Raw genomic sequence first — 23,408 nt, 5'->3', positions numbered from 1 at the left:
GTGTTTTACATGTAGTAGCAAGCCCATGAGGTAGATATTACTGATTCCATTTTAGAGATAAGGAAACTAAGGCACAGGTAAGATAATGTCCCCAAGTCCTTAGGACTAGTAAGCGTGGAGCTGGTAGGTCTTAACTTTTTGAGTCTTCATGTCCCCATCCCTAAATGGGGTGATGCCCACAAGAGAGAGTTGTATGAGGTTTGAATTAAATGAGATAATACCTGTAAATCACCCAAAGTAGGGGCCAAATATCAGCTTATCATAACCTTGAATAAAATAGCACCTCCACCCCCTGCTTTATTTTTCTTCATGGCATTTATCACTGCTTGGCATAGAGCTGTTGATTTGCTGTCTCCCTTTGTCTGTTGTATACTTGAGGGTGTCCCCAGTACCTGGTAAAGAGTATTAAATATTTGTGGCATGAATGAATGAATATTAGTTCTTACTTCCCACCATAGCATCCTGACTATGGATGGTCAGAAAATACTTGTTGGGGCTTCCCTGGTGGTGCAGTGGTTAAGAATCCGCCTGCTAGTGCAGGGGACACGGGTTCGAGCCCTGGTCTGGGAAGGTCCCACATGCCACGGAGCAACTAAGCCCGTGCGCCACAACTACTGAGCCTGTGCTCTAGAGCCCGCAAGCCACAACTACTGAGCCTGCGTGCCAAAGCTACTGAAGCCCACACGTCTAGAGCCCGTGCTCCACAACAAGAGAAGCCACCACAATGAGATGCCCGTGTACCGCAACAAAGAGTAGCCCCCGCTCGCCGCAACTAGAGAAAGCCTGCGTGCAGCAATGAAGACCCAACACAGCCAAAAATAAATAAATAAAATAAATAAATTTATTAAAGAAAAATACTTGATGAATTTGACTGAAGCAAAACATTCTATGCCAGTTCCCTACACCTACAAGGGACCATGGATTTATATGTCATGAGATGATCAACATTGCTGTTTTCATTTTTTATTTGCTGTCATGTTCAGGGGACTATCATGTCTCCCACCCCGATTTTCGTGATGTCTCAGTTTAAGCGTTTCCAATTTGAGTATGAAATTATCCATCAGTCACAGAGAGAATTTGTGTTGTCCTAACTGGGGAAACTGTTGATGGAAGAGCGAGGGCTGGCTGGAGGAGGCTTGCCCCCTCTGCTCCGGGCCCCCATCAGGCATATCACTTCTACCCCTGGACAGCGGTCCGATCTTGCCCATCCCCAGGATCCAGGATGATACCTCGTTTATTTATTCACTGCACACACAGTAGCATCCTCCATGTGTCGGGGGCTGACCTGGGCACCAGTGATGCAGAGAATGGACTGTTCCCTGGACCCTCCTGGTCAGTAGTGTGGTGGAGGAGACACTCACGTGAGCTGAGCTGAGATGATGGCATCCAGGCCCTCTCCAGAGCCCATACGCTACGAGTATCTATTCTCGGGTATCTAGACCCCAGCTCAGCAGAAGGAGAATCTCTGCAGTGGGGTCAGCGCACCCCCCTCATTGCCTTGGGTGATTCTAACGCAGATGGTATTGAGAACCACTGGCACCTAGAATTTAATAGAGTTTTGGTTTCATTGGATTCAGTTTGCCTTCTCTATATAGCAAGTGTAGTTGGTTTTCTATTTGCTAGAGTGATTTCCTTTTGAGTAAATTTTATAACTAAAAAAGGTGAGTTGATTTAAAAAATAACATTAATAAACAGTAGTGCAGGTAGTACACAAATGTGGCAAACGTCACGACGGTGCCTCGTGATGGGCTGATGTGTGGGAAGTACATCTCTTTGTTTTATCACAGGATCAAAGTTTTAGGTCCCCTTATTTTGGTTCCCGTAGCATCACTGGGACGGATTGGGCAGTATGCCACCGATTCATGAAGGGGTAACCCAGAAACAGTGAACAAAACTCATCATTATACTTGTTTAGGAACTGTGCTAGTTGTCTGTTTCTGCATAACAAATTGTCCCAAAACGTAGAGGCAGAAACAACATTTTGAAATAGCAACACTTACGATCTTATGGTTTCAGGAATCCATGTGGTTTAGTTGGTTCTTTCTCTGGGTCCAGGCCACAGACATCTCAGGCCTGATGGGGGAAGGGTCTGTTTCCATACTCACCCGTGTGCTTGTTGGCAGGCCTCAGTTTCTCAGGGGCTCTTAGACTGAGGGCCTTAGTTCCTCCTGGGCTGTTGGCTGGAGGCCGTCTCTCACCACCCTGGTTCATCATAGCCACTTGCTTCACTGCAGTGAGCGAGCCAGGAAAACATGAGAGAGACCAGCAAGATGGAAGTCGCGGTCTTTTATAACCTCGGAACTGGTTTCCCATCGCTTCTGCCTTCATCTGTTGGTAGAAGTGAGTCAGTAGGGCCCACCCACCCTCAGGGAAAGGGATGACACAGGGCACGAATACCAGGACGGGGGCCACCGGCCCGTATGTTAGGAGGCTGCCTAGCATGGGACTAGGCTGAAGACACCCACTAATTCACATCCCTGTCACCTTGAGGGGCACCCATGGGAGGGCGTTCTCGCAGGTCCTAACGCCAGGAGAAGCTGTCTTCCTCTCAGCATTCAGTGTTTGTTGTTTGTTTGTTTGTTTTGTGGACACAGTGAATCTTGTAGCTAGTTTTGTTTCACTCTTTGGTCAAGAGGTATTTGAGTCAAAATTAGTGCTGCTTTTTGATTATAGAGAAATGATTGTATAGAAATTTATGATCTGGAAATTCTATGGCAGGACTTTGTGCATACTGACGTTCTCTGGTCTGGCTTCCATAGTGGTTCTATTTTATTTCTTTCATCGCTCTCCTCCATGCTTTTTGTATTATTATACTGAATTGTATATATTCTTACATGTCTCTACTTTCACATGTCTTGGGCTTTGGGGAACTTGGTATTTGTCAGTTTTGCTGTTTCAGGGTGGACTCTTGGTTTCTGAGGTACAGAGGAACCAACACCTCTGTTTTCCTAGTGCCCGGGGTTTCCAACCAAGAGTGTGTGGGCAAGGCTGGCAGTGAAAGCCCTAAGTCACCTGGTTGCGGGGTGGGGGTGGATCACAGCTCCTCAGAACTTGACCAACAGTGGCCAAGTCTGTGTTCTCCAGGCCTACACGTGCCTCTCTGCTTCAGTTAACAGCATGGTTTGGCACAAGGCCCTTCACCTCTTTGAGCCTCAGTTTTCCCGTCTGTAAAATGGGGTGTGGTATATTAGGGTGGGCTGGGTTATGCTGCAGTAACAAAGAACTCCAAAATGCCATTATAGAAAACAATGGTTTCTGTCTCATCCATGTTGCATGTCCTTCACCGGTTTGCTGGCCCTCTGCTGCATCTTGTCATCATTCTCACACCCAGACCCAGGCTGTGGTAGGGGGACAAAACAGCCTGGCCGAGCACACACTCTATCTTCCACCTGGATATGAGACACATCACTTTTCTCTTATTTCATTGGCAAAGCAAGTCCCCTGGACACAGGTCACTGCAGGTAAGTGAGGACACACAGTCCTACCAGGCACCTAGAAGGAGCAGAGTTATTTGTGACTGGCCCTGGTGACTTTCAGAGGCGGCAGCTTACTTGCCTCCTAGGGTGGTGATGGGACCTCAGTCAGATAATCTCTGCAGAGCTTTTGGTGCCTGGCACCTGGGTAGCACTCACTGAACCGTGATACTGGTGATAGTTATGGTGGCTCTGATGGCAATGCTCATTAGAGAAGTAAAGCTTATCTAGGGGCCCACAGTTTGCAGACCTCCATCTGATTGATGTATCCATTCACTCCACGTGTGTTGAGTTTCTCAGTTTCCCGAGTTCCACGTACTGTGCTTTGAACTGGAGATCAGAGACAAGATTGACATGGCCCGTGTCCTGAAGGAGCTCCAGTCTCTCCTCGGCAGCAGGGATTGAAGGCTTTCCTTTGGGTTTTTCTTTTGAGGGCTTGACCTTCCTAGGAAAACATGGAATAAAATAAAATAAATGCCAGACCTGGAAGGGATCATCGTTTCTGTATCAGTTAGGATGCTTTCCGTGGCAGAAACAGAGGACCCAAGCCAAAGTGGCATCAGCAGAACAAGGAATTTGTTACATTAGGCAACTGAAAAGTTCAGAGCCGGATGAGCCGTGGTCCCATCTTCTCAGTAATCATCAAGAGAAAGAACGAGACTGTCCACCGTAGCCGGCAAAATCCCCAGGCTTCACTGTGATTGAACCAGCTTGAACCAGTCACTGTAGCCACAAGGATGGGATATGCCGACTGATCTGTGTTATTTGGTGCTCACCCTTGGATCAAGGCTGGGTAGGGTTTGTTCCGCACAAATCTCATGGTGGGGTGATTTCCCAGGAGGGGAGTGGATGCCGGGCAGCAAAGAGCCACAATCCACCCTTTATCCTTCCTTTTCCTTTCCTTGGGGAGGAAATGGAAGCTCAGAGCAGGGAAATGGCTTGCCTGCTGCCACTCGGCATGTTAGAAACAGAGCAGGGACCAGGCTGTGGGTCTAGGACTGTATTCTCGCTGCTTTGACTCGGTTCCAAAAACATCTTCTTGGGAAGTCATCAATTTCAAAGGGGATTGGGGACACGTCGCACTTTGGGAGATGTAATTATAAAACAGATGTTAAATTGCACCGTCCCTGGCATCTTTGATGAGCAGAACTTCATTATTTATTGCTTGTTGATAAAAGACAGATCGAAAATGAGCCAGATTTCTCCGTGGCAGGACTGCTTGTCGTGTCTGATCTCTGCGGGGAGGGGTCTGGGGCTCTAACTGAGGGTGTTGGTGGTCCGCTTCCTAAGTCAGCAGTGGCAGCAAGTGGCGGCCGCCCGGCCATGATGAGGCCGTTGTTCAGCTGGTTTGGGAGGCGCTGGTGTGTGTGTGTGACAGGGCTGCTAACTTTGACATGTGAGTATTTCTGGAAGGTGCTGTTTTGGAGTTACTGCTGGTGTTCATCGCTGAACATCCCACAGCAACTCGTCTGGGTGCTGGTTCAGGAATGGGCCTTTTTAGTGTTCGAGGACAGGAGCTCAGCTTGAAGAATTCTTTCTCCCGCTCTGCCATCAATGCCATCACCTTTTACTCTCGCACAGCGGAACCCCTAAGGCTGACCAACTGCCCGAGCTGTTCTGTGGAATAGATGGACTCATCCATCCATCCTCCCACCCATCTGGTGTTTCCGAGAGCCGATAGCATAGTGGATCGGGTTGGGTGAGTGAATGTAGGAAATAGTTTGCACCTGTAGTCAGCACGTTCCTCATGGAAGATCATGTCTTCCAGCCGTTTCCTACCCCCGGCCTCTGACATGACCGTCCCTGCCTGTGAGTAGCACCCTGACCCGACCTTATTCACGGCTTCAGGAGATGCTAGCTGAGTGCCTTCTCTGTGCCCGGCCCTGGGATACAGTACAGCAGACTCTGTTGGCATTATTTCACTTAATGCATAATAGGCCTAGCAGGGAAGTATTACTTGCCTGCTCTATACCTTAGGAGAGTGAGGCTGGGAGAGGTCGGGGGCCTCGGCTGGGATGGCACAGTAAGCGTGCAAGCCTAGACCTGTCGAATCCCGAAGCCGTGTTCTTCCACTGCGTGTTACAGCCCAGAGTGGACTCTCGACGCCACACCTGAGTCCACTCCTGGCTCTGGCACTTACAGCCCTGTGCCCTTGAGCAGGTTAAGTCAACTCTCTGAGTGTCTGTTTCCTCATCTAGAAAATGAGGATGATAATAGTATCAACCCCTCAGGGTAATGACGCATTTAAAATGTATAACCCAGGGCCTGGCACCCGGCACAAGATCAATAAATGTAACAAGTCACCACCAGCCTGGGGGCTTAAAACAACACACATTTATTCCCTCACGGTTGTGGAGGCCAGAAGTCTGAAATCGGAGTGTGAACACCGGCAGGGCCAGGTGTTACCTGGAGATTCCAGGGGAAGAGCCTTCCTGCCTCTTCTAGCTTCTCACGGGCCTGAGCATTCCTTGGCTTGTGGCCACCTCATTCCAATCTCTGCCTCTGTCTTCACACGGCCTTCTCCTGCTTCTCTCTGTGTGTCTCATTGGGTTTTAGGGCCCACCCAGATAATCCAGGATGATCTCATCTCGTGATCTTTAACCTCGTTACATCTGCAAAATTGTTTTTCCAAATAAAGTCACATTTACCGGTCCTGGGCCTTAAGACATGGACATACCACTTGCGGGGGGCCACCATTCAAGTCATTACAGCTGCTATTATTTTTTATTTTTATTTTTTATTTATTTATTTTTTGCGGTACGCGGGCCTCTTACTGTTGCGGCCTCTCCCCTTGCGGAGCACAGGCTCCGGACACGCAGGCTCAGCGGCCATGGCTCACGGGCCCAGCCGCTCCGTGGCATGTGGGATCTTCCCGGACCGGGGCACGAACCCGTGTCCCCTGCATCAGCAGGCGGACTCTCAACCACTGCGCCACCAGGGAAGCCCCTACAGCTGCTATTATTTTTAAAAAATGTTTTGGAAGGCACATGTATTACATGAATACATTCTGAATGTAAATATTCAGACATTATGTTAAAATCTCTTTGTCAATCACCCTCAGTTCCATTCCCGTCCCCAGAGACCACCATCCTGATGAGTTTGGTGCTTATCCTTCCAGACCTTTCTGTTAGGGTAGAAAGATGGATGTCATCACGGATTATTACCCTGTTGCCAGGCCCCATGGTAGGTCCTGGGTGTCTGAGGTGGGTGAAAGCACAGCCTGGTGCCCGGTCAGCTTGCAGGTGTCTAGGGAAGTAGGGAGTAAACCAGTGATCTCCATGCACGTGGGAGGGGCCGTAACAGCCACACGTACAAAGTGCCGTGGGGACACCACGGGGCAGCCTTCAGCTCTCTTTGTAAAAGAGGAACGTCAGGTTCTGAAGGCTTTGCTGAGTGCAGCACCTCAGCCTTGTAGGGTTTGAAAGATGCCAACCTTGAAAGGCACAAGTCTGGGGAATTGGGTGAGGAAGGAACCTGGAGTGGACATGGCCGGTGGCAGGAGTGAATCCAGAGCTCCTGGAGGTTGTGCTTGGGGATTGTCCTCCTCAGGGAACTGGAGGTTTTCTCCAGGGTGATGGGTTTCAAGCTGTGTCCCACGGGGCTCCAGGCCTCTGAGAAGAGGACACAGGGGCTGGGGTGGGTGGGAGGAGGGCAGAGCCCTGGGCTCTCACCCAGCTTGGCCCCAGAAGCCCCTCTCCCTGCTGAGTGACGTGCATGGGAGCTGTGCCCAGTGGCCTGTGGTCCCCTCCCAGCATGGTCTCCAGCTGCCCCAAACCTCAGGAGCAAACACGCAAATGAAGGAAAAGCCATGTGCTTTGGCTGACTGCCGTGTTGACAAATGGTGATAATAGGTCTAGATGGACAAAAAAGACAAGATGAGATGCCCCTGGGTGACTTTTCAAAGTCACCTTTCTGGGCTTTCTCATGTAGAGGACACAGATGGTATCCATCGTGCTGGGAAGTGAGGCAGCCAGATGGACCGTGTTCTCCAGGACTGACGGGAGACCCAGCAGCCCAGACCCAAGCCTCGCCAGCCCCTGAGCCGCTGTGGGTGTGCTGAGTGAGAGGCGCTCAGACCTTCTAGAAGCGTAAGATCCGCCTCCACGCCCAGCCCAGTGTACTTGGCCTTGCGAGGACTCCCGCTGGGCCTTCGTGTGCTGGGCTGCGCTGGGTGATGCAGCCAGGGCTGCACTTGGACCCCGGCTCCCGGGCACTCTTGCCTGCACTTGACATCAACTGTCTCACTTCCTTGTCAGGACAACCCTGCGAGGGAGGTGGAATTGCTCTATTTATTCTACAGTGAAGGAAATAGAGGCAGAGAGGTCGAGCCACGTGCCAGGCTCACAGCACTGGAAAGAGGACCCCCAGGCGCTGGGCTCTGGCGTCCGTGCCCTGCGCTCTCGCTGCTCTGCTCTCCACCGCGTCCCCCAACCCGCGGCCTCCAGGGTGATGCCCTGCAGAGCAGCCAGGGCACTGCCGCTAACGCTGGCCCTCTTGGCAAAACGTCAATCAAAAAAAGTGGTTTGCTTACCAAAAGAATCGAAATCTTGAAAGTACAGGGAAGGGAAAACTCACAGGTGTGGTTTCAGCCTGGGCCATATTCACAGACATGTGGAAATACAAGCTCAGTCTTAATAAGAGGGGAGTTGAAGGGTCAGAAATAAAACAGGAAGCTTTCTGTTCCAGCAGAGTGGACAGATCCAATAAAAGAGAGTAGCATCTAGGTTTCTGTTGCCGATGTGTGGAAACCAAGTTGGCCGTTCGGTTTTCAGTGCCTTAGCCCCGACTGGGAGGGACACTGGACTACATCAGTTCTCTTTGCTCCTTGTGGCACAGCTGGACGGGGCTAGAAATGCTGGGCTGAGGAGGACGCGGACAGCCTGCTCGAGTGCACGTTCTTGCTGCTGGGGCCGGTGCTGCTCTGCTCGGCGCAGGTGGTGGGAGGCCCTGTGCTGCCCCGGAGACAGATCAGGAGACATGGTGAATTCTCAGTAGTGGGAAATGGGCTCTGACTTTAAAAAAAACACCCGAGCTGAAGGCAAGATTGCTAAAGTCTGGAGCTGGCCCGAGTTCCCCTTCTTGTTTTGTCCTCTTCCCGCAGGGAGGTGACAGGGAAGGTAAGAAATGGCAGCTGAGGACAATGTACTGTAACCGCACAGGCAGCCTGCTGGGCAGCTTATAAACAGGACGCTGCAGAGGTTGGGGTGGGTGAGTGCTGGCCCCGCTTTACAGAAGAAGAAACTGGGGCATAGGTTTCACGGTTAGTAACTGGCAAAGCCCAGGTCTCCCTGACGTTTAGACACCAGACCCTCCCTGCGTGTTTCCCGAGGACCTGGGCAGCCAAAGGGATTCACTAAAGAACTTCCTGAGAAACTCACCCCTCCAACCCGCCTCACGCACCTGAAGCAGCCTCTAGGGTGTGCCTCTCTTATTTGGAAGGGGTAGAAATTAAATCACCAGAAAGAACCCTAGGAGGAAACATTCCAGAGTCATTTTGCTTTTATCTGCAAGTCGGCAGTGCCTGCTCATCTGCTTATGTAATCATCACACTTGTAATGGCAGAAATACAGTCCAGACGTGTCAGTAGCCGCAGGGAGCCCAGGTGTATACATGCTCTGACTGCCCGAGTGTCTTCATTTCCCGTTACAAGGAACAGATTCCTTCCTTCAGGGATTAGCCTGGATTCTCGTTTTGCACCCTTGTTTCTTTGCGGGGAGGCGGCAGGTGTAGTAAAAAGAGCACAGCTCCGATTTCAGTCACACTTGGGTTTGAATTCTTGCTGTGTGCATGGGCACATCGCAGAGCCTCTCTGAGCCTCTTGTAGAACATGGGACACGAAATCCTCATGTTAAAAGGTTGCTGTGAGGATGATGTAAATGAATGTAAATAAGGGCCTGGATCCTTAAATGTCATTTCTTATCCCTCTCCCTCCATCCAGATCTGGGGCCTCTCTTTACTCTCAAGTACTGAAAGTCGTTTCACGAAGCTGTGGAGCTCAAACATTTGTTCCTCCCCACCGAGAAGAAGGAAGTGTTTCCTTGAAATTACTGCTGATTTTTCTACATCTGTTCAGCCATCAATGACAGCAGAAATTGGCCAACTTTTTCCGTAAATGCCCAGAGAGTAAATATTTTAGGTGCTGTGGGTTGTACTATCTCTGTCACACGGACTGAACTTTGGGGATAGAGTGTGACAGCAGCCATAGGTGATACACACATGTCATACCAGCGTCACTGTGTTCCAATGAAAATGTATTTACAAACGCAGGCTGGATTTGGCACAAACAACAATTTGTGCCAACTGTTGATTTTGGTTCTGGGGAGGTACTGGGTTTGGGGACCAGGAATGTAAAAATGAACAAGCCCCCCCTGTGCCCTGGAGGCTTTCCCCCAGCAGCACAACTGCCTGTGCGAGCTCATGAGGGCTGTTCTGTTTGCAGGAAGACAGCATTTGGGGTAACAGGCCTGGAGAGGGCCTTCTGTTGTCCTTCCAGCCTAGTGTCTCCAGCGCATCACCAGATCGACTCAGATCCGCTCCTGTCTGCAGTAATGAACTCCGCAGACCTGCCGCTTAAACCTCCTTGACACATCTTAATGCTGTTAAGTGCTGCTTGGTGGTCCCTGGCTAATTTCTAAGTGACAGTTTCAGTTGTGTTTGCTGTGTATTTAAGGAAATCCTACATTCACTGTCCACTTACACTGCAATCCTGGTGAGAGCAGTTTTGGATTCTAGAGTTTGCACCATTCTGCTTCTCCTTGGCATCTTCTGGTTGCTCTGTGCCTCCATTTCTCTGGCTGTTCAATGGGAGTTAAAGGTGAAATGATGCAGTTTGTTGAGTGTTTTCTAAACTTCTTTCTTCTTAAGCAAATCATGCTTGTGTACCCTTTTCTTTAAAAGGAGCTCTGCCTTGGAAACTCGATGTGGGAAATGAGTCAAAGTATAATAGAAGCTGCTCTTCTTTTTTCTGGCTGCGTGGCGTGCAGGATCTTAGTTCCCCAGCCAGGGATCGAACCTGCGCCCCCAGCAGTGGAAGTGCAGAGTCTTAACCACTAGGCAGCCCGGGAAGTCCCTAGAAGCTGCTCTTGCTGAAGAAGGGCATTGGGGGAGGGGAGGCTCTGGCCACTAAGCCCTTGCAGCACCTACTAGAAACTTTGGAGATCTGTCAGGAGCAGGCATGACCCCCGCTGTGGTGCGGGGCCAGAAAAACCTGCAGGGGGGGGCACCCAGCCACTCCTCAGCCCTGGGTGTCCTCATGTGTAGCAGGAGAGGGTTTAGATGAGTCGAATGCTCTCAGCTCCTTCTTAAGAGGCCTAAGTCTTTCGCTAGAGATTGGCTGAGAATTCATAACTGAAGAATAGCTTTCTATTAGTAATTAAGCCTAGAGAAACTGGAGACATTTGTGGATTTGTACTTTCTTTACAGGTGAGGCTTAAAAAAATCTGATGCTGAAAAGGCAATGGGCAGACGTTGGCAAATGATCTGGTGTGCCAAGTTGAGATGGCATCTGCACGTGTGTGTGTATGGGTGTGTGCGTATGGGTGTGTGTGTGCATGTGTGTGTGTGTGCATGTGGGTGTGTGTGCATATGGGTGTGTGTGTGCGTATGGGGGTGTGTGCATATGGGTTTGTGTGCATGTGGATGTGTGCTTGTGCGTATGAGTGTGTGTGTGTGTGTGTATGGGTGTGCACGTTCGCTCAGCAGCCTCCTGGCTGTTCCCTCTTGCCTGCTGCCCAGAGTGACTTTTCAAATGGGGACTTGCCCAGTCTCTCCCTTGCTTAAATCCTTCTGGAGGCTTCCCTCTACCTGAGCAAAGACCAGAGCCACGCCGTCCTCCCTCAGGCCTCAGCTCCAGCGCCGGTCCCTCCAAACCTCTTTCCCGAATTGCCTTCCCAGACACCTTAGTTACCTTGATTCTTCTCCATGGACTTTTCACACTGTAATTGTGCTATCGGTTATTTCTAGACTGTCTCCCTGGATGGATTGTGTGCTCCATGGGCCCCCAGCCTTCATCTCCCCTGCTCCCTGCTGCCTCTCTGGTACCCAGAGTGGCCCATAAGAGGAGCCTAGTACAGATTTGCAGACTAAGTGTCTGAGTAACGGTGTGTGCATCTGTGGTGGAGCAGCTGGCCCTTCACTCGTGCGTGGGGACTGCTGGGCCCCAAACACCTGTTCTATTCTGTCCAACATCCTTGAACTCTTTCCCTGAAAAATGAGAGTAACTGCCAGTTAGCAAGCCCTTTGTACGTATGTTGTCCATGCATCTTAATTGCTTGGAAGGAAACTAGATGTCCATTCTTAGTAAATTAGATAATTTTCTCACGCCCCCTCCCTTCTCATCCCTGCCCTCCTCCAACCATCCCGTCCCCCATCTGTCTGTCTGTTCATCTGTGCATCTATCCATCCATGGGGAACATGCTCTGAGCAATCAGTATGTGCCTGATACCATCTGGGGCTCTGAGAATATTGTTCCCGAGACCCTCAGAGTCTTTTTGGGAAAAACAGACACATCAAAAACTAATTCACAGAAGTGTGCTAGCCTGCCTTCATGCAAGCTTCCAGGGCTACTCAGAGGATTGAATTAAAGACTCTTTAAAGCTCTTATTTGCCAGTTCTTTACTCCCAGTAGAGAGTCTCGGGCCTCAGCTGATGCCTCTAATTGTATATTTGTAAAACAAAGAACAAATTAACAGATAACACACAGCCCTGAAAGTGGTGCAGACCTGGCAGCAGCCTCCCTGAGGGGAGGAAAGCCCAGGCCTGCTTTGTGTTCGCAGCAGCAGCCCTGAGCCTGTTTGTCCTCTGGCCCGCGACCAAGCTGGAGACAGCCGTGCAGTTCACATGTTGTTCCTTCTTAAAAAGTGAGAAGAGAAAGCAAGGTGTTGGTCGGGTGGGAAATAGCTGTCGTTTCTGGCAGTGCAAAGTGAGAGCTAATTGCTGAAGGGAAGGCTATGTGAAAAGAGGGATGTGTGAGAAAGTGACTGGAAAACATAAATTATGGGTGTTTTTTCATGACTGGGGCAAAGATTTGTTGTCCTGTATTGTCCACCTTTTTGCCTTGTCTTTTGAGCAGTGAATCCGAGAGCCCTGTAATTAGAAGACAAGGAATCTGGTTCTCTTCCTTTGGTTCCTCTTATCTCCAAACTAACTCATCCTTCTCATGCATGATGATTTCGAATTTGCTCCAGAGCAGTTTAAAACTTGATTGACACTTGCGTGGAAATGGAGCTTCCCTCATCATTCGCTTGTTTGCTCAGTCACAAGTGCTCAGTCAGTGCCCACAACATGCCAGGGCGTGTGTGAATGACCTTTCGTGCAAGCTGCTGTCCCCAGGCTCGCAGGGAGGGACCAATACAGGGTGTGGAGTAATTGCAGCCTGAGCACCAGGAATGGTAGAGGGTGGCAGTGTGGAATCTGCGTATTTCTGGTGATCAGGGAAGGTATCTCATAGGACGTCATCTTTTAGCTGAATCTGAAAAGATGTGAAAAGAGCCAGCCATGCAAAGAGGCTGGGGGAAGAAAGGAGGGAAGCATGACTTGCGATAATACATCCTTCACTGTATTTATTTGAGGATTAATAATGTGCAAATACATTGGCGCGCATAGAAGATGTTCAGCGCACGTTGGCCCCCTCTGCCCTCCATCTTTGTTGCTTTCTAGCAGGACCTTCAGAGAGCCATGTGACTTCTTTCATGATCAGTGGAGGCTGACTTGTATACCCAGAGATGGAAAAGGATTCTGATGGTGGGTCTCGCCTGTCCCTCCACATCCTTGTGTATGCAGCGCCTGGGGTGTTTGCTACAGAAAGACCCAGAAATCCTGGCTGCTCTGTTTCTCCAGCCATGGGCTCTGCCTTCCTCTGCACTCACATACTGACCCCCAAACCCCCAGACCACAGGCCAGATGATGAGCCGCCTTCTCTGCAGGGACAGGGAGAAGCAAATGAGGACAACCACACTTACTTGTGCTCCATGTTGGAGGGAATCAAAAAGAAGCCTCCATGGCAGAGATGTGTCCTCCAGGACTTCCCAGGGCTTCAGGAAGGCACGAGGGATGTTTGTGGCCAGCATCAATAGAAAGTTGATTTTTCTTACAAAATCTCTACCCCACAAGCCTTTCACTGCCAGGATATGAAGTCAAATCAGCTTTCTGGATGCTTACTGTAAACCCCAGATGCTGTCTAGCTCCAATCTGGGTAGACAGAATGAAAAGAGAGCATGTTAAGATGTTTAATAAGCTTGGCCATCAATTATCATACTGCAGTTGCTGTAGAGCCTGGCCTGATTTTTAAGATCTATTCCACCAAGGTCAGAAAGTTCATGGACTCTTTTTCCAGCCAGCCTCCCTGAACTCAGGCAGACACATAAATGTCTCCTGGCTTGCTGATGCCAATAATGCCAATAATCAGAAGAAAAACTCCTGGGGGCTTCCCGGGTGGCACAGTGGTTAAGAATCTGCCTACCAGTGCAAGGGAAACGGGTTTGAGCCCTTGTCCAGAAAGATACCACATGCCGTGGAGCAGTTAAGCCCTGAGCCACAACTACTGAGCCTGCGCTCTAGAGCCTGCAAGCCACAACTACTGAGCCCGCGTGCCACAACTACTGAAGCCCGTGTGCCTAGAGCCCGTGCTCTGCAACAAGAGAAGCCACCGCAATGAGAAGCCTGCGCACCGCAACAAAGAGTAGCCCCTGCTTGCTGCAACTAGAGAAAAGCCCGCACACAGCACCAAAGACCCAATGCAGCCAAAAATAAAAATAAATAAATAAATAAAAATAAAATTTTAAAAAGAAAAAAATTTTTTTAAAAAGGAAAAATTTTTTTAAAAAAGAAGAAAAACTCTTGAGTTGGGAGGATTTAACAACTCCCAGATACTTAACATCCATTGTCCAAGAGGGTCCCCCTACAAATAAACATCCCTGAAGGGAAATTTATCTGTCAGGAAGAAACTTTCTTTTAAAAATTGATTATTTTCAGAAGTTCTTTGTTAATATCATTGTAGAGTGACATCTGTCCTTAAAAACCTCACCTTATCTTTTGCTTCTGGTCACCCTTCCCCTCAGCCTGGTGGGGCAGACAGTCAGAACCTTGCTTCTTGTGAATGAGGTTCCCCGGGTCCAAGCTCTGTTCACATCCCGTCTGAGAAGAGCCTGCATTTAAAGGCAGTGTAATGATGCCGCTCGTGCCTTCACAGTCTGTGGGTCCTTCCTCCGATCTGCTTACCTGATCCTCACGTCGTGCCGAAGAACCCTCCCCAGGCTCAGGTGCTGAGGGAAAGCTCAGAGGAAAAGAGGTGCAGAGTCACCCTGCAGCCCCGCCAGAGAAGGCACTGGGTTCCACGTGGAAGCGCTGAGGGGAGGCTGGTGTCTGGAAGGGGCCGCTTCAGAGCGAGCCTTAGCCCTCGTCCATCCCCCATGAATAGAGGACCTGAGGGCACAGCCTCTCCCATCCTGCGGGGGAGGACTGGAAAGACTATCTTATTCACTTTCCGCAGTAATGCGATACACACTTAATATATTATGTATATAATTAATGTAGGTATATATTATATATGTGTATGTATACAATATAATATGTATCTGTTAGTATTTACACGATTAATGCATCTTCATTGTAGAAAGTACAGGGAAGTTCAGATCCATGCTACAAATCCATCTGGCTCCCCTCTCTCTGATACCCCGCTGTCTTTCGGATCTCTTTCATGCTAATATTGATCCACAGTCATTATGAGTTATATTCAAGACTCGCACTAGGTATTTGCAGTCCGTAGCAGCTTTTTTTTTTCTTTTAAAATTTTTTTTTGGTCGTGTCATGTGGCTTGCAGGATCCTAGTTTCCCAGCCAGGGATTGAACCCAGGCCCTCGGCAGTGAAAGCGCCGAGCCCTAACCACTGGACCACCGGGGAATTCCCCATAGTGGCTTTTTATTAAACAGAGACCAGGAGCTTTTTTTTCTATGCCATTGGAAATTTATCAAAAGCACGCTTTTGGTGGGATAATGCATTCTAACTTACATTTTTAATTGTTAGCATTAGATTATTTCGAAACTCAGAACTATACAAAAGAGTGTTGACTAAATAGCCTCCTCCCACCCCCCACCCCCACCCCTGGCGCCCACAGGCTGGTGCCCCTTTGATTGGTGCCTTGAACTTCACTTCTCTACCTTCTTGATGCAAAAACAAACAGATACAACCTGATATTCTTCGTTCTCTGTCTTCTCACCCAAGGTGGTGTATAGACCCACCGTCTGTACCCTACTTTTGCTTTCACGTGATGCTCCATCTTGGAGGTGTTTTCACAACTGCACGTGGAATGCTATCTCATTCTTCAAAAGCACATTTAAATTCTTTTAAAGCAATTCACTCAAAAGATAAATTTTTTTAATCTTCCAGAAAGATAGCAAATGAAAAATAAGTATCATTTCTCTCCCCAGTCCCACTCATAATCTATTATCAACGATAGCCACTGTTATTTTCTTAGATCCTTTTCCAGAATTATTTTTGTGCTCGCACCTTCATGAGTGTGTGTGTGTGTAACTCGTTTCTTTTTAAACCAGGCATCTCATACGGACATGTCATAATTTCTTGAATCATTCCTCTCTAGTTGGACCTTTAGATCCTTTAGATCCTTTTGGTTGGCGTCTTTGTTTCCTCTGGATAACAGAGGACTGTGATTTCTGGGTCAAAGGATGTAGGTGTCTTTAGGGATCTCAGTACACACAGCCTCGTGGCTTCCCCTGATAGGTTGTACCAGCTCTCACCACAGCCGCCCAGAGGAAAATAACAGTCCCTCTAACAGCAGGGCCACCCCGACCCCCAGCCCAGGGAGTTCCTGATCTTTTGAAACTGATGTTCTCTCAAGCGGTTAGGCGGGTTTCTCCTTGTTGGGCTTGAAAGAATCTCTCAACAGCAGCTCCTTAACAAAGGCTGCAGCCTGGAGCCCAATTGAATTGCTTAGTTCCAGCGACCTGGAAAGGGCTCAGCTTGGGCCATTCTCCCTCAGGGCTGCCATGTATGGGGTGAGACACCCCCAGGTGGTGGGCAGATTCGTGTATGGTGTCAAGAATAACAGACAGCTTCTCAATAGTTGTCATATTATTATAGCGCACAGGTCAGTCAAGGAGACCCTTCTACCTGCCTGGCACTGTTCCACATGCTCTACACGTATCAACTCCTCTTGTTCTCAGAACAACCCTGTGCGTATTAGTATTATACATACCCGTTTTACAGACAAGGACAGTGTGATGCAGAGAAGTCAAGTGACTTGCTCGCGGCCACACAGGAGCTCAGGATTGGATCCTGAGCCGTGTGGTCCCAGAGCCCAGGCTGCATAACCACTGCGTCCTCCTGCCTCCAAAAGGAGCCTGCTCTTTCTCTAAGGACTACCTTCTAGTGTCTTCTTATCCTCTGTACAGGCAAGACTTTGCCAAGTCTTACCTTCTCCTATCACCCTTGAGCTGGCTTTTCCTCTGTTTGCTAAGGGTTTGTTGCAGAAAAGCCTGGACAGACCTGGATTCGTATCCCTTTCCTACATGTGTGGCCTTGGACGAGTTCAGCCCCTGTGATCCTCAGTTCCCTCATCTGGAGGTCAGGGGGCATTACCCACCCCCCAGATCCTTATCACGATTGATGAAGGTTGAGGATAAGGAGAATGCCCTGACAGGTGCACAGTGTGAAACTTTCCCTCGTCACCCCGCACCCTTCTCTATCCCTCTTGGTTCTTCTTAGTTTTGATCCGCAGTCTTAAGTTCTCTCCAGTTCAAATTTGATCCTATTACAAAAGGAAGCTCATTCCCAGGGTCCGATAACATCACGATTTATTGAGCATCTACAAGTGCTGGCCATTCGCTGTCTGCTCTGGATGAGAATTGCCATCCCACCAGGCGTTATAGTTTCCTGCACCCAATCCTGTTCTCATGGGGCCCTTCTGAGTCAGAAGAGAAAGTCATGTGCGACTGCCTTAAATTTCTCACACATGTGAGGGGAAAGGATAGAGCCATTTGGGGGACAGACATTTCCCTTTGTGTTTACACACCACGTGTGTCTGTGCGTGATGATGCGTATTTTTGCCTTTGCACATTTGATACCTTGCCTCTCAGCTCCTAATTAGGCCTCTGTAGCTCCAAAATTACATGCTTTTACACACCCATGATGATCTCAGTAGGATTAACAGTCCTTTTTTTCTGTGAAGGTAATTGAGGTCTTTCATGGTGGCATATTTTTATTACCGTAACTCCGTCTTTAACCATCCTTCCATAAAATCTCTTATTGTTTTCCAGTAACTGCTTCTTCACCTCATTCTGAACAGGAAATGCTCAGGGGTCATTGAGAAGCAGAATTTCCTGTGATTATGCAAACCATGGTAACCATGCTGCATTTTCTCTCTCCCCTTCCCCCTCTCCCTATGGCAGGTGCCTGGAGATTTGAGTCAAACATCCGAAGACCAGAGTTTGTCGGATTTTGAAACGTAAGTCCACAGCATGTGCTCATGAGGGGCCCTTTAGAAGCGAGACTCTGTTACTTGGCTTGCGTCCCAGGAGACCATAGAGGAACCCAGCAAGCGCTGCTGAAATCTGCACGACGGATTTGGTTATTGTAGAGGTGGGGAGTTGTTTGCCCGCAGCCTGCGTCTGGCCTTCAGATGTGTTTTTAGCTCCCTCTTTGGGTATTGAAAAACAATTTTTTTTTTGGCTGACATTTAAGAGTTGGAAGGTATCTCATGAAAATTTAAATTTCTCCATTTTCTTTAAAAGAAGAAATCCCAGCAAGGCCACCATCCGCTAGAGCTGAGCAGCAGCTGCTTCTTCCATCCAGGGCGCGTGCTTGCCAGCTTGCCGCAGTCCCCACTTCTCCCTTTTGTCTGACTGTGGCCCACTCCACTCATTCCACTGTCTGGGTGTCTCCCGTTCAAATTTTGAGTTTGCAACTCCTGGGCTATTGGAAATGACAGTGGTTCAGTACCTTGGTCTGATTTTTGATTGGATTGAATTCTGTCTGGCGCCTCTGCTGTTAACCCCTAAGGAATTTAGTTGGTCTTCAGACGGACTCTTTCTGATCAAGTTGCCTCACTTTTTGGACCTGTAATCCCCTGGGGCTGGGGAAGAGAGGAGGGAGTCCTGAGTTAAGGACAAGCAGAACCTCCCTAGTTGTGCTGAGTAGAGGAAGGTTCAGCTTCCCCAGGAGAGAGGGCGGGGCATCGGAAGAGCATTTTGTTAGAGCCAGGCTGAGCCAAGTTGAAATCTTAACTGCAGGACTCATGCTGGTGTGACCTTGGGCGAGCCACTTAACCTCTCTGAGCCTGAGTTTCCTCATTCATAAGGCGCAGATCACAAGAGTGGGGTTTTGAAAAGCACGGAGGGGATCAAGAGGCCCCGCAGTGCTTGGTAGCGGCGGTAGAGGTGGAGGTGCCTGTTAGATTGGTGAGGGGGGTCGTGGAAGTTAAGAGGTGAAGGATGAAAATCAAAGACGAGTTTGCTTCGCATGGGCCTTTGGGGGGCGGGGTGGAGGGGAGTACATAGTGAAGAGGATCATGGGATGGTGGCCTGGCGGAGGGAAAGGGGGGACCAGCTGGGGAGAGAGGTGAAAGCCGCAGAGGGGACCCCAGAGATGAGCCACTCGTGAGGCGCAAGGAACTCATTCATAAAGCAAGAATTTATCACGTGCCTGCTGCGGGGAGGGGTCGTGCCAGGTCATCGGTGGAGGGGATGAATCAGCCACGGTCCCTGCTCTCAGGCAACCTCTGCCGGGTCCAGCCACCTCATCTCTTCTCCTCCCCCGCAGGTTGATCATCTCCACTAGAGCCAGAGGGAAGCACCATTTCCCTCTCCCTCTTCTCTTGCAGAGAAGGCCCTGGCTGACCTCAGCTCCATCCCCAGCCTCCCCCGGCCCTCCCTTCATACCAACTGCCCTGGTAGATTTGACTCCTCCAGCTTATTTGGTCTTCCATACTCGGGATCATTATTTTATTCCCTTAACTCACACTTCTGCGTCTAGGAGAGAGAGGACAATCAATTCTAATACAGCGAGCTATGTGCTCTGAAAGGGAGAGCATGTTTGGGGGGACCTGGGGGACCTCCTGGAGCCCTGGGAGGTGGTCCAGCCCTCACCAATCCTGAGAGGTTAATGAAAACCAGAGTGTCAGTTACACTTCTACACCCCTCCCACTCCCGACAGAAATGAAAGGGGAGCACTCTAGTCACTAGCACAGTTTTGGGGACCTTTCCAGGCGGGGTGTCATTAGATATCCAAATCAGTTTGGTGCCTCAGGATGGCAGCTTGTACTTGGAGCCCTGGGGAGGTGATCAATAGGGTGTATTTTGCCCCATGAAGGCGGTCAGCACCTGGGCTCAAAGCTTAGAAGAAATGCTGCTTCAGGAGAGAAGCATTTCTTTGTGAAAATGAAATGCTCTTTACTGTGGAGATTGTGAGGCTGTTGAGTCATGGACTCTTCCATCATCAGTGTCTCAAACTGTGTTCTAAGCACAGGAGGCTGGCGAATTTTTAAGAGCTGCTCTTCAGAGATAAGGAGAGCTCCAGGAAAAGCGCTTAGCCCTGGAGCAACTCCTAGCAGAAACAGGGGCTAGGACCTCCCAGCCCTTCCAGAATTGCACAGCACTGCTGTGAGAGCTGTTAATGATTGATCTGGAAGTTTCAGTGACAGTTAACTTATCAGCTTCACATGGTGTAGATCCAGCTGGTGGAAGAGTGGTGGTGGTGGGTGTGTGCGCCCAGTGACTCAGAGTTAGGTTCAAGTCATCTCGCAAGGCGGGACTGTCACATAACTGAAAGAACCCTTGAAGTTCTCTCAAATAGCCGCGAGGATCAGCCGAGATAATCTAGGTGACAGCACGGAGCCGTGCAGTGTCTGTGCTCAGCAAGTGATTCTGCTCTATTCGGGCCACACACAGTGCTTTTGGAAAAGTTGCAAGAGCGGTTATTGGTGCCTGGCTTCCTGGAGTCCCCTCTCCCCACCCCAAAGAGCTGTCTCTTGCATCGCGTGAGTGTTGGTCTCCTGAGCTCTTCGTGGAGCCTGACCTTAAAGTGGGGCTCAGGGTCTAAAGTGGGCACGGTGAGGAGGCAGCGTGCCTCCTCCACACGCTCCAGAAGCCCTGTGGGCGTGCTCTTGACCCTCCCCCGCCTCGTGGGGGCTTCCGGTGATCGTGCCCCTCTTCAGATGAGCAAACTGAGGTTCAGATAAACTATGGGCCACGGTCACTCAGTTAGTAAGGACTGAAGGGCAGCTCTTTCTCATTCCAGAATACAAACTGCATATATAAATTTAATATATATTTTTTAAACTGAGTCCCTGAAAGATAATCTTGGGGGACCAGGTAATGAGATGGAAGCTGATGCTTTAGCTTACAGTTAAGCGTAACAGATGTTGCCGTACATCGTGTGCCTCTTAGGGGAGAAAATAGCTTCCTCCCTTTTTCTGGCAAATTGAAATGACCACTCTGCATCTTTCTTTTGTTCAGATCAAACCGAGCGCTGATCAACGTCTGGATCCCGTCAGTGTTTCTCCGGGGCAAGGCCGCCAATGCGTTCCACGTGTATCAGGTAATCACCTGGTTTTCAGTTAGATGTCACCGCTGGGGTGGGGACACACTTGTTTGTTACTCTCTGGTGCTTTTGCGTCTTGGCGATGGAGTGCCATACGGAGAAGCCACAGCCTCCAGATGCCAGCATCCACCTGCCCAGCCTCCCCGAGGAAATGATCCTTCCGTCAGACAGGAGGAGGCAGGGTGGAGCTTTCTCGTGCTGTCGGGCCTCCTAGCGCGGCCATGACCGCTCAGCTCGGACTGCTTGAGCAGAAATGGGATTCGTTGGCTCGTGTTGCAACTGAAACGTCCAGGCGTGGGTCTGGCCTCAGACCTGCCTGGACCTGTGGTCAGACATCTGCTCCCATTTCCCCTGGTTTCCTCTGCTTGGGCGTCCTTTTCAGGCTGGCGCCCTCTGTGGGTGGACCAGGCAGCTCCCAGCAGCACCAGACTCTCAGCCTGTCCGGGCATCTCTCAGGAGTCTGTCTTGGATCCCAAGCCCATCCCTAAACCCCGGTGTTGGGAGATGGACTCCTGTGATGGGCCAGCTTCGAATCATGTGACCCCCACTGGCACTGGGGTTGGAGTTGCCCTCATCTGACCATGTGACTGAGAGAGGGGTGAGGGGGCCCCGCAGATGAAAACCAGGCCACTCTTTGCCAAAGAAGGGGCAACAGCCACTTGGCAAGTGGACACTGCAGATGTGCCCTCTGCTTGCTTGAGGTAGAGCTGATCACCCCCTCCCCGGCTGAGGATTGAGTGTCTGAAACCAGGGGACCTTTGTTTTGGAGGTGATTTTGCCCCAACAGTTGGGACCCCAGTTGTCCATCTTTTCTCTGATTTTCTGATGCCTCTTCCAGCCCTGCCTACCTACCCTCTTCTTTGCTTTCTTGTTTCTTACCTGATCTGCAGCTGTTGGCGTTCACTTGTCCTGGGACTGTTTTGTTTTCAGCTTTGACTCTTAGCCACTTCTGCTTCTGCTGTTGAATTATCACAACAACTTTCACTACACTTTGTTCTGATTCCCCATGAGCTCCGTGAAGAGCCTTGAGTTCTGTTGCCATTTCTCTTAGTGGGGAATTGACCATTGAAGAAGTCTTCTCAGCTATTAGGATAGTTTCCCCAGAGACTGGGGTGGTGCAAAAAGGACCTTGAACCTGAGGCTAGAAGCCCTGGTTTCAGTTTTGTGGCCTTAGGTAAATCTCAGTTTCCTTATCTGTAAAACAGAAATAATAATAATGCTTACTTTGCAAAGCTGTTGTTATTGGGATTAGAAATACATGGTGTCCAGTAGGCACTTGGTATTCGTTTCTCATCTTCCAAAATGATCGCCGTGTTTAGTCTTTGATGGCAGGACTGGCAGTGGGCATGGGTTATATAATGGGCTTAAGCATGATACACGCCTCTTACCTGAAATCTTACGGACAAATGAGCTAGAGTTTGGCAAGGAAGTTTGCACTGGAAAGTTATCCTAGTTTACTTGTTCAGCTGGGCGACAGTAGCACTTTAAGAAGAGAATCTGAGTGTTCCTGATGCTCTCAGCTCTGGCTTGAAAAGAGAATTAGATATGACAGATTTCCGAATATCCTTTTCTCCTTTTATCCCAAACCAAACCCCCGCCCCCCCCCCCCCCCCAGATCTCTTATTTGAGCATCCTTCAAGTTCTGCTTTGCGGTCATCAGAAAGCTGGGAGGTGTTGCCTGGAGAATGAAAAAAATGAAGCAGACAGCTTTATTTTAGAGCAAAATTAAAATGCGAGATCGCTTGAGAGGTTTCCTTGACCTTTCATTTTTCACTCCTCTCCCTCCCCTCACCCCAGGAAGCAAGGGCCGTTTTTAGCTCCTGAAAGCCAGTTAAGGAATGAGATGGACACAGCAAATATGCAGTTGCCTGGGAGATTGTTTCCACAGTGGCCACCGTGGGATTCGAGCCACACTCTCCCCATCCTTGACCATTTCCAGAGCTTTCCTGGGTGTGGTCCAGCCAGTGCGTGGAGGATAAGGCCTGGATTTCATGGAGCCATGAGGCTGACAGCTCCCACATCACGTAGAGCAGCTGCGTCCCACACTGTGGGCTGTCTGAAATCTCTCCTGATCTTGGAGTGTGTTGAATGCAACTGTTTTTCTCCTTTTAGCTAACAACGCTTCTGGTTGGTACCTAAGAGCAAACTCTGAGCATGTGTTTGGAAGCATTTTAGAAAGTCTTCATTACAGTGTGATTTTTTTGGGTTTTGTTGTTTTTTAAATGATAAATGGTATTGGAGAGAGAGTGACTCCTGTAAAATACTGCTACTGTTGGACATTATTTTTATTCGTTAAAAAATGCATTTTATATAATTCCACAAAAGATTTGAGATAATTTCTAGAGAAACTCAGAAAGGAGTGATAAAATAGAAGTAAGAAATAA

At 49.4% G+C, this 23,408-nt stretch overlaps 1 protein-coding gene across 1 annotated transcript in view; it reads left to right on the top strand.

The window, feature by feature from the left end:
* The window catches only part of SNX29 (sorting nexin 29), a 566,576-nt gene that overhangs the window by 361,586 nt on the left and 181,582 nt on the right, over positions 1-23,408 (top strand). Inside the window, exons 17-18 of the mRNA XM_082671124.1 lie at positions 17,877-17,932; positions 20,940-21,021. Coding sequence (XP_082527250.1) covers positions 17,877-17,932; positions 20,940-21,021 — 138 coding nt within the window. The remainder of the gene's footprint in view (positions 1-17,876; positions 17,933-20,939; positions 21,022-23,408) is intronic.

This window comes from Grampus griseus (genome assembly GCF_964374135.1).
Source record: "Grampus griseus genome assembly, chromosome: 14".
NCBI classification, from domain to species: Eukaryota; Metazoa; Chordata; class Mammalia; order Artiodactyla; family Delphinidae; genus Grampus; species Grampus griseus.
The sequence above is the reverse complement of the archived record's forward strand: the minus strand, read 5'-3'. Positions and strand labels throughout refer to the sequence as shown.